Here is a 16,047-nt window from a genome sequence, read left to right as displayed (position 1 = left end):
CTGTGATGCTGGGGCTAGAAAGAACCAGCAAGGTCAAGTTGTTATCTTTCTTAAAATTAAGGACATCTTTTCTGCTGGCGTAGAATAAGACTAAAGCTACTTCAGCAGATCCGTGGTGTTGACAGCTTTGCTGTTTCTGACCCCCTCTGAGCCAGGGTGTGCTCCTCTAGCACAGTAGTTCCCGATGATGCTTCTGTCTGAGATGCCCCCAGGGACATTGTTTTTCAGTGTGCGGGACTGGTTTCATGTGGTGATTTATTATCTCTGCTTGAGCAGAGGCTTTGAAAAAGATGATGCTCTCTTACAGGCTTTCTTGCCCTCTTCCTTTTGTTCTGCCTTCCTATTGCGTTAAGTAGCCCCAGATATTCAGAAGACAGCTTGACAGCACGATGTATGGCCTGAGATGCTACAGCAGTGCTGCTGGACGTGTGAGAGACAGTGGAGGGCTAAGCAGAGCTGCAGAAAGGCTGCAAAGGTTGTGCAGTTTGTAACGGAGAGCCGAGTCTCTCCGTGGAGCAGAAATCCAGGTGTGCCATGGGAAAATGATGCAACCGTTCGGGGAGATTCTGACTCTACACTGCTGTCTCCGTGGTCATCGGATACCTCTCAGCAGCAATGTGAATTCCTAACAAGGAATGTGCAGGAAAGACAGAAATGTGCCTGTTTACCTTCTGGCTATCAATGGGATCGTTAAACAGAAAGGATTGAGAAACAGCTGATCTTATTTGACTCTTGATGCACAAAAGTGTCCTGTTGGGAGCCAAAGCAAATGTTTCCTTGGGGATGGTTCCAGAGAGCCTTGCTTCTACGATCCTTGCAGGCCAACTGTATGGCTAGAATTGGAAGCATATTTTACAAATAAGAGTTTTTTTTTGTCCTCTGACAGTAAAATGTTGGTACTTTTGGTGTGGAGAGAAGGCAATCAGAGGTTTGCTGAACTTCGAATTAAACTCCCAATTTTTACCATCATCTGCAAACAAGGAATAAGCAAATAATTTAGTTCGTACCTCTGCCAGCCCCCCGGTTTTGTTGCATCTGTTATCTCAGAATTTAAGATGAAATGTGTTTTGATTAGGAGTGGAATAAAAAGTTGAGAGCAGAGCGTATGTAATTCTCCATTACTTGCTAAATCCTCACTCTTTACTTCAATGCAAATTGTTCCGAGGAGGATTCTTTTTTAAAAGGTCTTCAGGGATCTTGAATTTTAGATGTGCATTGACATGAAATGAAATGTTAGAGTGCACAGCTGGGGTTCTGGCTTTTGCAGTACAAGATGGAGATGTTTCTCCTTTGTGGGAACGTGTTCCCGAGGAAGGGGTGAAGTTTTCCTGTTAGTTGCACTATGTTAGCGAGCAGCGCAGGGGGTGCAGGATAAAATGAGAGCGAGTTGGAAAGACCAAGGCCAAACTTCAGGTCTGAAGCATGGTTTAAAGGCGTGCTGGGATGGGGACGGGTCTGGGCTGTACTGAGCCTGCAACCAAGCCATTCATTCCTGCAGCCCCATCTGTGGTGTCTGTTGGTGGGTTTGAGATCTCAGAGGTGTTAGAGCGAGGGAATTCACCAGGAGAGGCTTTGTTCGCTTGCACTAGCACATGGCAGCACTCGTTGTGGTCGGCACATAGGAGAGGCACGGGCAGGAGGATGTGGAGGGTGCCTTGGTCCCTGTTACTCCTGGAAAACTTTGTTCTCCTTGCAGCACGAGGCTGGTGAGCCCCTGGGGATCGCTGTGGGGCTGTGCACCCACATGGCCCTCGGTGCTATTTATTCGTCCTGCCCCCCGGCTGCGATGGGAGGGACGGGGCTGGCTTAGCGACTGTTCCTGTTCCTGGCTATTATCGTGATCTGCTGTTCCTATTTCTCGTGTAAGAGTGGGAAACTTTTCTCTCTGTCTTATTAAATCTATTTTTCAAGCTGTCACTTAACCAGGTCTAGTGACAGAGTCGGATGTTTATGTGGCCCTGGACACTTGAACTCTGGTGTTTTCAATCACAACAGCACCTTTTGCCAGCCGTTGTGAATTAAATACTCCTCGTGACCTTTTACCCTCGCCGCTCTTAAATTCATGCTTTAAAAACAGCTTAATGAGGGGTTTACTGGCCCAATTGGAAGTTTTTATTAAAACCTATTAGTGTGCTAGAGTAGCCTGCCTGAAGGAAACGATTAGCCCAAAGCAACTAAACTTGGAGCTGGCCCCTAGCCACACCAGGTTTTCACTAAACTGTTTCCAGACCCACGTTAACCCTAACACTGCAGCCTGCATGGTATTCATATCCTCTGCTTTAATTTATAGCTTGTCTGATTCTCTCCCCAGCCTTTCTCCATGTTCGCGAAAGCATTTTGGTTTAATGTAATTAGAGCTGCATTAAAGGGCAGCGTGCCTTCATCCAGGCCCCTCTCGTTTGCAAACCCTAATTAAGCAGAAGTGCCCCCCGCAGCCCTCCGCTGGCCGGGTGAGGTGTGTGCCCCTGCTCAGACGTGGCCGTGGTGTTCCTGGGACCCTGGCCCTTGGTCCCTTCCCACGAGGAGCATCTCAGCACCAAGCTGGAGGTGTTGGTGGAGCCCTGGGGTTAAAGCAGAGCTGGGGAAGGGGAGGACACGGCCTCAGGACAGCGCTCGGAGCAGGAGGGTGGGAATCCCGGCTGGTTTCTGCCTCCAGCCACCCCTTGGATCCCAGCATGTTTGCTCCAAGTCTGCATTCTGTTTTTAAGCCTGGGTCTGTGGTTCCTGCCAAGTTTAAATATACATTTTGCAATGCTGCTGAAGCCCTGTAGCCCTTATCTTAGTGTTCCTGTGCTAATGTGCCCGTGCAGCTGAGAGAAGCAGGTCAGAGCTCCAGCTTCAGCTGAAACAACTCCTCCAGAAGCTGCTCTGGAAGTCCCACGGCCTGAAGTGCTGAGCAGCAGTCACCTTTTTGCTGCTCCTCCAGCATCCCTGCCCCTGCCCTGCTCATCCAGGCTAAAGGCAACATCTCCCTCGAAAGCCACAAGATCTCTGGAGAAGGGGCTTCCAGTTCTTTTTTAGATATTTTTCATACTGTATCTTGCCTGTTTGTGGATGTCAGCAGCTACTGAGCTGACAGCATGAAACTCTGCACAATTTGTGATCTGTATTTAATGTTTTGCTGCTGTGTCTGCTGAACTGGCTGTCCTTGTGTTCCTGGTACAGCCCCAGTGCCCAGGGAGTCACTGCTGTATATACTGAACGAAGCTTGACAAGCTTCCTATTTTTCCATCAGTTATTATTAAGCACAAAACAAAAAGCACGGTCCCTCTCCACACCATGCGCTTCCTGAGTGTCACCTCCTGTCTTTATTTTTACTGGCATATGGATGCACCAACCTTGGGAGGCACCTTTTAAAAAGAATGTTTAAGGAAAAATCTGCCATTAAAGTTATTACAGTAAAGTACTGCCTTTGATTGCGGCAATTATGCAAATGATTTTAAGGGATAAAATACTTCTTAACAAGGACTGATGTAAATGGTGGTGCTGGAACGAGTGCATAACTTCTTCAAACACAATCTTTCTGTGCAAGTAATTTTCTCTCAGCGGTTTGCCATGTTGCCTGGATGTCGACCTGTGTAACCAATGACTGGCCTGCGGATGTGATTTTATTTTCTCTTGATACAGGAATGTAAGTGGGTGGAATGGGAACGCTGGTCTTGCAGAAACTGGGAAGCCCTTTCCCTAAGCAAATTGTTTCTCCACAGCTCTTGTGGCTGACTTTTGTCCTAGCTTTAATAAAAAGGAAACAAACAGAAATGCTTTTTGCAGGCACAGATATTCCTCTGAAAAAATGAGGTTGGATTGGGTGACTAGCAAGAGTGGGGCTCTTGTTGATTAAGGATTCTGCACTAATGCATTGCTGAGGTTAAGTTAAATGAAGCTTTCTCCAGTATCACTTTTAAAGCAGAGAAGTTGGATCCTGGTCTCCATGGTTTGGAAAAACATTGTCCATACTTTAAGATAGTAATCTGCTGCTGGTGTGGCTGAGACTTGCCTCCTATTTCAGTCTGATTGCAAAAAATGTGGATGGGCAGTCCGTGCCTTGGCTTTGGACTGGGCTGGGGATGTGCTCACCATATAATGGATTTGTTGCTGTTAGCCCTCCTGCAGCTGGCATATAACAACATAACCCCCTGAAACCTTTATAAATTCATTGGTGAGCAGCAGTGAACGTGCCAGCAGTGTGGCAGCGTGCCCATGTAGGATGTGATGGCATCGCTTTGTAAGGTAGCTGAGCTGCCTCATCCCCTTGAAACCCCAGTATTAAAGGTGTGGTGGAAATGCAAAGTATGTGTGTGTGTGTGTATCTTTGTTAGGGATCTGTTTGGTCTGCTTGAAAATCTGTTGTGGGGTGACAGCTGCAGGAATTAAAGATGTGGCAGCAAAAAGAGGCCTTGGAGGTCCAGTGACACAGATGTCAGGTATGGCTCTTGAGCTGCGGAAAACTGCGGGGCATTTTGTTCAGTCTGGGCTGCAGGAATAGACGCAGTCTGCATGGAGATGCAGCAAGCCTCTGTCCCTGCCAGCAGCAGCGACAGGGACCCCCCTGTTCAGGCAGTGCTGGGCTCACACGTAGCGCTTGGATGCTCTCACGTGGATCCAACACCAGTGCCCAGCTTGGCTGGAGCAGGTGTAGTAATTTGCAATTATAATCCTGGCTTCTGCTTTTGCAAATCTGTGTGCAAATAGCAAGGGTATTGTATGCAAAGCTTTATAACCCCTGCGTTTTCTTCTAAAACACATTCTCCCTTTCAGGGGTGTTGAGGTGGTTCTCCCTTACTAAGGGATTTAGTGTACTTACTGCAATGGTATCAGTGTCTGCTTAGATTTTTGTCCTTCTAACAAGATTGACCAAAGGGAAGGTGTCTTTGTTTTAGATCTGGGCATCAGCAGAAGACAGGTGATGCAGTTTGACTCATTTTAATTGCCATAGGTACAGAAGAACGACTCTCTTCACAGATAGACCTGAACAGCTCAGTACTGGCACTGAGTTCACTTGTGTGTGTTTTAAAGCCAGTAGTAGTTCTCCTTATCTCATAGTAGCATCTCTGTTATCTGTTATCATGAGCTTACGGTGGATTTGTGTTAAGCCTCCCCATTAACCTGTGACTTTGTGCAATGCTCCCGGTTGCTGCTTCCAATGCAAAAACAAGAACGAGACTTGGATTAGTAAGTGTCAGGTCAGCTCCTAAAAAATATAGATGAAAAACATACTAAAAGTACCAATATACATAGCGAGGTACATCTGAACAAAAGCTAGCTCTGATCATGCTGAAATTTTTGAGGAGGATTTGACTTGCATCCAAACATTCCAGCATGGACTGATTGCTACTTGTTTGTGTAACAAGAAGGCATTTCCTTTGCTAAAGGATCCCGAGCTTGTTCCAAGCTCACTGTAGGCAAGGAAAACTCTGCCCAACACCGAAAGGCTCCCACCACTTGGGGTGAGGTTTCATATGGTCCAAGCATGGGCAGTGCTCAGTGTGACACGGGGTAACCTGAACACAGTGCCACTTGTCTGGGGGCGTTTGGGGAGGTCGAATGTAATTACTCAGTTGGAGTGTGGCCGGGAGAGTATGATTAATTCCCTCGCTCCCTCAGAAAAGCCTGTGGGAACTTCAGTGACCTCAGCGATAAGATCCTCGTCGTTCAGCATCCGTTGGCATGGTTGAGCAGAGCAGACCTCCACCTGCTCAGCCCCGCTGCAGCGAGGGATCTACTCGGATCCGGGACCGACTGAGCAGTGAGGAGGGATGGGGCTGTGTGGGGTGGGCACGAGTGCCATCTGCAGTGCTATCACCCGTGTCCTCCGCCACAGACAGGTTTTTGGAAGGTAACCAGGCAGGAGGGGCTGCTCTGACCTTGCTCAGGCTGTGGGCTAGCGAGAGGTTGCAGCAGTTGTAGGGACTGCCAGGAGCTGCTGCTTCTCCCCCTTTCGGTTGCTACAATTCAATCACACAAAATCATGAATTCTCCCTCTGCAAAAGTGGAGCAAAGTATTCTGGCAAGGCTAACCTCGTACAATAGCCACAAAAATTGTTCTTGTAAATACTTCACTATAAGATTATTTTTCCTTTTGCTCTGCTTTTAAGCAACAGAACCGACAACTTTTTGAAATAGGACTTGTTTTCTAAGAGCTTTTGTGATTGCAGAGGATGTCGGCTTTATTTTGTCCTTGCCTTACTATGAGTTACCAATACTTTTTTCTGCTTCTGAGCAGTACCTTCTTTCTGTCTGTAGTGCTTACCTATGTGTTACTATGTTTGAAGGATCTTGAGGGTGCTGCTGCAAGCTGATCTGTTCCCTGCTGCCAAGCTGGGATAATGGCAGTCCTGTTTGCCCTGCAATATTTGCCGGTTGTCACAAATGTCCATGTCGAGCATAGTCCCTCTGCTTGGTTTTACCTGTTAGAAAGTAGTCAGGTCTGCTGTGAAGGTGCCACAAGCCAAAAGGGCACCGTGCAGCGTTACACACCTGAAACGTGGGAGGGAGGGAGGTGGTGGTAAAGTTTCCCTGGTTTGTAGTGAGGACACATTGGGGAGAATCCAGCAAAAACAATGGTTTAGCTCAGTGACCCTGTTGGCTTCAGCAGGCTGACGCTTCTCAGCAAGGGGCTATTTAAATTTGTTGCAATATCGCCAGGCTTTTGATGGAAAGAGGATGAGAGATGGGCAGAGTTGTCTTCAAGATCAAAAGTTCAATATTGGCAGGGCAGAACAAGTTTTATTTTTATTTTTCTCCCTTTTTCTGAAGTTAAATAAACCTTGATGTGCAGAATAACCCCTGAATAATAATAATAATAAACTGAAGGACATCCAAGGAACTGCTGGCGTTTTTATTTTTTCATTAATCGCGCTGTCATTTCTAACGTGCACCTGATTTATGTGTGTCTGGTTAACCATTCAAATGCCCTTTCTCTGACCTGATATACACCACATGAAAGTTTTATGGCAGTAATTTATAGAGGATGATTACAGCTCTGAATGTAAAGGTTTGGAATAACGTTCTTCTTGGGGCTGGCGGGGCTTGGTCCTGGCTGGGTGTTCCCCAGGTATATGGGAGAATTGCAAATTAAAAGGTTGAGGTTTGGGGACTTTGGGTATCTCAGAGCAGCAGAAGAAAGCTGTGTGTGGACCTGTGAGGAGGGTCAACAAGAGGTGGGCCCTAAACCTCTCCAAGGCAACCAACTCTGTTGAGTTATTCTTGATCCTTTATTCTGGATTTGATCTGGAGTTTGGAAGCTTGAGTGGAATGCCGTAGATTTTTGGATGTTTTCCATTAGGATTGTTTGAGCAGAAATGCACTGTACTTGGGGTCAGATTAAGTGGCGTAGGTCTTTTGTCTTTTTCAATCGCCTGTAGGCTCTAAAAGGCTCTGTCTGGAGATTCATCAGCAAAGCTGCAACATCCCCTGAATGTCCCTGTGCAAAAGCCCAACTGCACAAACACAGATGTGGAGGGACCGTCGTTAACAGCATTGAAATGGAAATGGCATTTCAGAAGGAGGAAGAACGCTTTAATATTCCTGCCTGCTTGTATCTGGTAATAACTTTTTTTTTTTTTTTTTTTTTTTTTTTTTTGGCCAAGCATTAAAACACAGCACTAATCCAGCGACTTGACCAATAAAACAAAGGGCTGGTTTCAGGACACACATCCTAGTGTGCTCTGATCTGCTCCTTTTGTCTCCTTTTTCTTGCTGGGAGGAGGAGTGTGGGTTTTTTCTTTTAAGTCATCTTAAGGGTATTTGTTTGACTGCTCAATGGTACCGAGGGCTAGAGGCTATGCTATGTATTTATGCTGGCAGCGTCCCTTGTCGAAACCTGTGTGCTTCTTCACAAGTCTGTTTTGAAGTTTATTGCATTTTCTGTGTTCCCTCTACTCATAAAGACTGGTGGAAGTACTGGCGTTGGTTAATGGAATGGGAGACAGAGGTCAAGTTTGATCTTCCTCTTAAGTGCTGGACTCCTTCATCTCCCCGTGGCAGGGAACAAACTGTCACTCCTCACTGTCTTTGCAGAAATTGATGCAAAAGTAAGTGACCACATGAAAGGAGCTGTCGAAGGATTTCTTGTTAAAGTTCCTTTGTCCAAGAATGTTGTCTCCTTGAAATGGAAATGATTCACGGGAATGCGCTGGTTCGAACAGATTCCTGGATCAGAAAAATTGAATCAATATTTTTGAAACTGTTGAAATTCTGTGTCTTGTCCTTAAATTAAAAAAAAAAAAAAAAAAAAAAAAAAAAAGAAAAGAAAAAAGAGTGACTTAGCATGCTGAATTGTGTTGGGTGGTATCCTAAAGCTACTGCGGCGGGGGCTTGGGCTTCAGAGGTGCAATTTTTTTTACTATCCCCAAAGCATTGTGTTAGACACACTGTCATAAAAATCTGTCATAAAATCACTGCAGCAACTGGTAGTTGAAATATCTTGTGCATTTTCCTCTTATTTGTGGCATCTTTGCACAGAAGGAGAAGCTGAGGCATCTGCTTCCTGCTGATCTGAGCGCATTTCAGCAGCGGGCTGAGAGGGGTGTCCTTGTTTTCTTCAATAGCATCCCAGCACTCAAGTATTCTGCGTTATTAATCGTTCTTTACGGAGCATGCCACCTAGCCAGATACTTCTGACCACCTCCTCGTTGCATCCGCCATGTTCTCTCAAACTTTTTTTTTTAATTTGATTTATTTATTTTTAGTCTAGTGAAATAATTTTCTCATGGGCTTGTCTTCCGTTTCTAAACTGGGTGAAACCGCAGTGTGAAGCCATCCTCTTCCCAGTCGCATATAGGAAGTGAGCGTGAGCCAAGGTACATATTTTATGTTAGTCGAAAGAGATAAGTGTCAGGATTTCAAAGTTAATTCCACCCGGCAACTTGCAGCGCTGAAATGTCTGCTGTGCCTTGGCTCTTGTGCCTCGCTTCAGAACAGTCGGAGCTGCTGTTGCACCTCTTGTATTTTCGTATTCTTTTGTGGATGGGGTGCCTGCGTGCGTGCCGAAACGGGCTGGCAGTGGGGTTGCATTGCCACCCGCTCGGCTGGCTCTACTAACCCCATCTTCCACCTCCTGGTTCCCGTTACATAAAATGGGGATAAGGATTTCCCCAAGGTGCTTCCAGGTCTTTATGTAAAGCTGCTACTGAAGAGCGAGTGATTGCTATTTGGTTAAGGCACGGTGCCTAAAATAACATTTTAGCAGTGGGATTTGGACTTCTATCCTGTGCTTTCAGGCTATTAGGTGATTAAACCACCATTAAAACCGGACTAAACAGCTCTGGGTTTTAGTGGAGCAGGTAGCTGAGGTGTGGAGGTTTGAGGTTACGTCTTGATTTACTATTTATTATGGACGTTTATCAGGGAGGAGATAGGGGGCAATTTTCTGCGCTTGCATGCAGCAGGGACCGGCTTGGCAGTGGGGTGATGGGTGGTGGAAAAGGGGTCCTGCAGTTCCCCAGAAATGTGGTAGGAGGGGTGAAAGGAGACAGCAAAAGTATTCCCCCAAAAGGGGCGAGAGGGTGAAAAATAAGCAAGCTGTGCAATAAAACAGCAACGAGCCATCCGGGTGCAGGGTGGGGATGAGATGTCAGGCTGGCTCCTTCGGGAGGGGAAAAAGGAGCAAGGAGAAAGGTGAAGGATGAAGGCTGGAGACCGATGGGGAAACAGTTCCTGTCCTTGTTCCTGCTGGCTGAGGTAATCCTGTTATTTTCGAGCAGCAAGCTGGGGCGCGTGGCCGAGATCAGCTCCCCCGAGCGCTGGCTGTGCTCGGCCTCGCAGCTGCAGGAGGAGCGCGGGCAGCGGCTGGCGGCTGGGGCTCGGCGTTGTCACCGGGGCCAGCACTGCCGGGGTTTTTTGTGAGCTTCGGTAAACACCAGGGCCAAGCTCTGGGTGTAAATCTGGAATGGTTTCAGCGCAGTTGGATCTGCCCAGCTGTACTGGATGCTGGGGTCACGGGGCTGCAGGAGGGGGCCGCGGGGAGGTGCCCCAGGGGACAGTGCGGAGCTTTCCGTTTTGCTGAGCTTTACATCGCCACTTCTCGTCCTCACTGTTTGACCAGCGAATACATTACATTCTCATTTGTATGGCTCACCTCTTAATATGATTTCTTGTGGCTCGTGCAGCTTATTCATCCCCTAAAGCAGATATGGCTGCTGGCTGGTGGCGTGGGGAGGAGGTTTGGAAGTGCCCGGGCACGGAGCAGCCGTGGGGCCCAGGGGAGGCCCTCGCGCGGCGCAGCGTTGCTCCACGTTGATTTCCACACTTGTGCATATCTGTGGGCACGTCGCAGAGCTCTTTGTCCTAAAAGGCTCTGGGATGTGCAGCTGTGTCGGTTGTTGGGCCCTCGGGGAGGCAGTTGGAGGGCTGTCAGTCTGAAGCGCTGCCTTGCCTGCGTCCATACTGCGGAGCGGGTGAGGTTCAATCTGGAGTGTCATTTGGGCTCTAAAACGCTCCCCCTGATACGGGAGTGAAGCAAACCTCAGAGCAGAGATAAATCCACGTTCCTGGGAGTTTCTCATAGGCTGCTGGGCTTGTGATCTGTCCTGCAGCTGCCTGTGTGCTGCGGTGTGGCACAGCTCGTATAAATCCTTGCTCGCATTTTGCAGTGCTGTCAGCCCTTCGGTGTGGCTCAGAAAGTGATTTTTTTTTATTTTTTTATTTTTTTTAAGAAAGTAGCTTGATGTGTATATTTCAGTCTACGGGAATATGGAGTCCTCTGAGATCTGTGCAGTGAAAATGGTATATAGATAGTTAAGCAGGGGAATTTGGCCAAGACTTTCTGGCACACAGCTTGGACAGTTATAGTAATTTATTATAATATTTTCCCATCTGTTTGTTATTATTAAATATGAAGTACTGATGTTGCACAATCTTACCTTTTGGATTTATGTCCAGAAGAAATCAGTGTACATTTTTATTGAATACCTTTTAACTTTAACTTATGGCTACGAGCAGCGTTTTGAACTTCTCCTTTGTGAGTTGAAAGTAAAATGAAATTAAAAAACTCCTGACACATGCCACTCTTTAAGGGTCAGCACTTTCTGGTTTGAAAATTAGCCCATACACGGATATCTTTCTTGAGTGTTTTATTTCCCTTCTAAATCCTGGGTTGCCAGCAGCTTCTTTTCCTGTTTGAGCTGTACATGAAAGCGTGGGTTCTGTGCTCTTGTCTTTGGCTGTGCACACAAGCAGCCGAAATAGTCGGTGTGCTTCTGGGGCCCCGGGGCAGCACCGGGTATAAAACTGCTGGGAATTACAAGGCTCGAGTGATGGCTGCATCGAGTGTGCTGCTGGGGGCGTTGGCCATCAGCACGGTTTTGTCATACCCTGCTTTGAGGGCAGCCCCCTGTAGTGGGCAACCCCCTGCACCTCCAGAAATCCAAGATAACAGTGAAAAATTCTCTGTGTCCTGCCAAGTCCATCCTGCAAGGCAGGGAGAAGCAGGGAAGAGGTGGCAGGAGGTGAGATCGCATGGGTTGCTTGTGGTGGGCTGGGTTGTGAAAGTAATTGGGCTGTGTTTCCCCTGCCCTGTGCTCTTCTGATAGATGCAGCTCTGTTGCAGCCCATCTAGCAGACCACGCGCATTTCCACTAATAACTTGTTACAGGCTGCACCTCTACCCCAAGTGGTTCTTCCTAGCTTATTGAATCGCCTACAGCTGCAACTCGCTCAAGGTCTTTTCAGTGCTCAAGTGCAACAGAAGTAACTTTCAGGGAAAGCCTTAATTTCCTGGGGCGATGGGCTGATATTTTCTTCTCTCAGGGCTGAAACCCTGGTCCCTGCATGTGTTTGGGGAGCAAGGCTCACCCTTGGGGAGCCGTCCCCTCTGCTCCTGGCCCCACTCCCCAGGATCACTTGTCCTGGGAAACGCGTGCGAGCCCTCCTGCTTGCAGAAACCTGTGAATTAAAACCCCATCATCTCACAAACAATATTATTTTTTTTCCACTTTAGAAATAACTCCCTTTATTGTGCTGAATGCAAAATGTTTCATGTTCCATAGGTGTAAATGCATATAAAACAGCTGCTGTGCTCTTTATTTCCACATTCCTAGATGTTTTTTAAAAAGTTTTATCTTTAATATCTGCACTTATCCTCTCGTATCGTTATTTGGAGCAATGCATTGTGTCATGCTAAAAAGCTATTGATCTCTTTTAAATGGCTTTCTAGACCACTGCGCAATACTGCACTTATTAAAGGAGTAATTTTTTGTATAAAAGTTTTTTGTGTTTTTGTTTAAATGTTACCACATGCGGCACTGGCTATTTCATAGAGTAATTATTTTGACAAATAATACAGATGCTTTAGAACTGATTTTGGTTACCTTACTGTGTTTCAAATGATTTTTAAATAAAACTTTTTTTCCTCCCTTACATCCAGGGACTTATTGGCATGAGCATACCAAAGCCTCAGGTGTATGATAAATCACCAGAGTAAGCTTTGCTTGTGTTCAGGCTACCTTCACAGATGTTTCCACTTAGGAAGTTTCAGCCCTCAGCTTTACTGACAAGTTTCCCATTAATTATTGGAAGTTCACATCAAAGAGCGGATAATTACTGCTATTAATAAATGGAATGCATTCTCTGAGCATCTATTTCAGGTGTTTGCTCGAAATTTCAGCATTAAAGCGGTTGCAGGATATTTTTCCCTGTTTTGCTGGAGCACTGGAAAGCATCCGACTGGTTGGTCCCCAAGCAATACCTGCTACTTCACGTTTCCAGGTCGGCCTTGCATTACTGAATGCTTACGAAGTACACAATCCCTTGCTGGATAACCCTTAGTTCTGGAGCACACGTATTTTCAGCCTGAATTAATAACGTTGTGGATTGAGGACAGAAAAGGCAGTGATTAATTCATATGTTTCATTTTAGGCACTGAAGTCATTTGGATTTCTTACAGCAGGGAGAGCTGAGCGGGTGTATGAGTCTTGTGGTATTGGGACATATGTGAATAGCTGTTTAATATCAGTTGTCACTATCTTGTGTGATTTTTTTTAATGTGGTTGATTTCAGTGGTTTATATAAAAATATGAAAAGCTTTTGCTTCAAATTAGAAGCAAAAATTCTAATTATATGCTACAGAATATCCTCACGAGTGAATCTGATGTCACACTCATGGGAAATTCACCACCCAGGCTGCAGACAGCGCAATCACCGCTCATCGCTTCGCCGCGCCCGGGGGTGGCAAGGGGCAAAAGGAAAATCTTGCTGCACGCCGTGTTACGTTATCATTAAACCTCGGACCCCTTCCAACTGGCAGCTTCTCAGCAGAACTTGATGGATGGTAATATTTGTGGGAAAACACGTTTTTCTCCCCTCCTTTCCTTTACCAGGAAGGCTTCATGATGTGTGCAGCTGAGCCAGAGAAGGGCCAGCTCGGTCTCCAGTTGGCTGTGGGTAGATGCTTGCGGGAATGCCCACCACCATATCTTTCATCAGAAAGCCATGATGCATGATCCACTGCAGGAGTAAGAGTGTTATTTAGCCCGGGTTCCCTGAACCAAGGCTGTGATCAGAAGTTGCATGAGCATCAGGACATCCTTGTCCAAAAACTGGCTGTGCAACCCCTTTGCTGAGCACTGTCGGGTCTTCACGCTGAACGAACGTGTTGGCTAAGCCACAGCTGGCAGTATGGGTGAGCTGCCTTCATGCTGCTACATCTTCAGTCTGTGGTCACAAAGGGAGCAAAATTCCTAGTCTAAACACCTCCAAAAACTTAATTTGCAATAGATTGATTTTGTAGCAGAAGAGATGAGTAGTAAACGATTGTTGAGGGAAGTAGAGAAAGGGCTACTGATGTGAAAAATGCATTCCTAGGGGAAAAAGCCTTGCCAGCTGAACTGTTGGAAAATTTAAAATGAAAGATTGCATCCTGTGAGCATGGTGGTGGTTGGTTTTGGTTTGGTTTTGTTGTGTTTTTCTACGATCTTCTGGCTAGAGGAGAAGACAGACGGGGTTGGATTTAGGGTTGTCTTTTTGTTGATGGTTTTCATTGCTGACAATGGGATGTTGACGTGAATAAAAATAGAACTGTGAGGCTTAAATTATTAGATATTGCTTCATAACATTATTGTGTCTGGAGTTTCAGGAATCTTCTCTAGCACTCCTGCCCTGCAGATGTAGTGGCAACAGTTGTCCAGACACTGCAGCTGGAGGGGGTGGAATACCCTGGGACAGAAATAATTAGTGTACTTAATTCCCTGCCAAGAGAAATTGGTTTGATGGATGGGACAGAAAACAAGGAATGAAGAGCCCTGCAGTTCTAAACCTGCTGGTGCTGCCACCAGCATTGCTGCTGCCAGTGCCTTGTGAGCAGGTCTGTGTGGCTTTGCTGCTGGTCCCAGCCTTGGCTGGCACATCCAAATGCTGCAGTAATCCAAACAGCTCACCTGCACGTCTGCAGGTTGTTTCACCTCTTGTGTCATGTGGGAAATCAAGGGCAAGGAATGGCAGTTGCTGTGCTCCTGGAAAATAGTTAAGAGTTTGCAGATGATTGCTTTTTTTCCTTTTGAACTCGGATCTGTAGGGTTTCCAGGTGCTCCCCTCTGCCCCTTGGTCATCTGCGTAAGGCTGTTTATGTAAATGGGGTGGAAGCAATAGCTTCTGCCTGGCACTTGCATGGAGAGCACCTGGTTACCAGCTCAGCTGGATTTCATGGGGAAGGTGATGACTTCCTGAGATATGCCACAGCTGAGGGGAGGTCCATGAGGCTCGGAGATACGGTGTGAGGAGAGGTCTGTCTGGTCCAAGGCTGCTACAGCAGCTTTGTGGGGCGATCGCAACCAGCTCCATCTGCAGGGAGACTGTGCCAAGGAGACCTGGGAATCACTGGTGTTAATGGAAACCTGGAAGGGGCAAGGTGAGTGGTATCTGAGGCTAATTTCCTTCTCCAGTCGAGAGAATTATAGTGCAAAGCCACCCGCTGGGGTGATGGGAGAGGTGGTAAACTGGGGCAGTGGCATGGCCCGAAGCTGGTAGCGGAAGACCAGAGGCTTCCTGCAGAGCGTGTGGCACGTGTTTAGTCTTGCACAGTCATTTCTGAAGAGTGCAATTATGTAGTTACTTTGCCTTGGGTAAATATAGATTTCAGCTAGCACGAGTTTGAAGTGGATGTTGTAATTCTGGGAACATATATCTGTTTTAATTTCCTTTCTAAGATTTTCTTGATCGCTCCCTTGATACCTCTCCCATCAAATTATTCTCCTGACAGTTGAGCGTGACAGCTCAGGTCTCAAGTATATTTGCTCCTGTCCCAGATGAATTTGGGCTTGCAAGCTGTTTGGAGGGGACGTGTAAGGGAAGGTTGGCAGAGCAGCCACTGCTCTGTAAGCAAAAGGGCAAAACTGTGTTTGCCCAGGAATGCCTTTAGGCACAGAACCTCTGCCACCCACCCCTTGTAGGTGCTGAGGTGTGTTTGCTGCTGTGAAACTGAGCTGCAGAGCCAAACACGAGTGCTCCTGAGCAGAGGTGTGAATGTGTGGCATGGGCAGTCCTGTGCTTCAGGTAGTGACTGATGAAGAGCAGTTCTTACACTGCAGATACTGGATTGTGTCTTCAAGCCCTTTGGTTTGGCATTGCTGAGTGTAAAGAAACACTCCTAGCTAGGCAGGCAGTTATTATTTTTTAATCTTTGTACTCTGTTCTTCTGTCACTACTTGCAATTTCTTCCTCACCTGAATAATTCTGGCTAGTTAGATTTAACAAAATAGTGTGCAAAAAGGGAAACACGAGGGATATGGTGCTGTGTGCAAAGATTCAGGAAGGGTTTAGAAGTAACACTGAATTACGATTTCACCTGCTGTGGTCATACAAACCCATGTGCTGCACATGAGCAACCAGTCTGTGTTCATGGCCCCACCTGTGCAGAAGCTGTAAATGATTATTTTTTTTAATAGTATAAAAAGAACTGTCCCATCTTCGGGCACTGCTTGAGGGTGAATGTCCACAAGAAAATGATAGAGGAGAAGGTGCCCCCCCCTGCTCGCTGGTTTTAGATCACCCAGTGATTCTGTGCAAGCTGCATCCCTCCCATGACTTCCAAAACTGGACTGCATCAGTGTCACA

General features: G+C 46.6%; 1 protein-coding gene across 4 annotated transcripts in view; it reads left to right on the top strand.

The window, feature by feature from the left end:
- Window positions 1-16,047, top strand: part of LMF1 (lipase maturation factor 1) — a 190,680-nt gene that overhangs the window by 26,244 nt on the left and 148,389 nt on the right. Inside the window, exon 1 of one of the 4 annotated variants that reach the window (XM_084536870.1) lies at window positions 14,675-14,842. The exons of the other annotated variants lie outside the window; for them this stretch is intronic. Coding sequence (XP_084392996.1) covers window positions 14,821-14,842 — 22 coding nt within the window. The 5' untranslated portion in view covers window positions 14,675-14,820. Of the gene's footprint in view, window positions 1-14,674; window positions 14,843-16,047 lie in introns of those variants that run through there. 4 annotated transcript variants of the gene reach the window in all.

This window comes from Aythya ferina (assembly GCF_964211825.1).
Source record: "Aythya ferina genome assembly, chromosome: 15".
Classification (NCBI taxonomy): domain Eukaryota; kingdom Metazoa; phylum Chordata; class Aves; order Anseriformes; family Anatidae; genus Aythya; species Aythya ferina.
The sequence above is the reverse complement of the archived record's forward strand: the minus strand, read 5'-3'. Positions and strand labels throughout refer to the sequence as shown.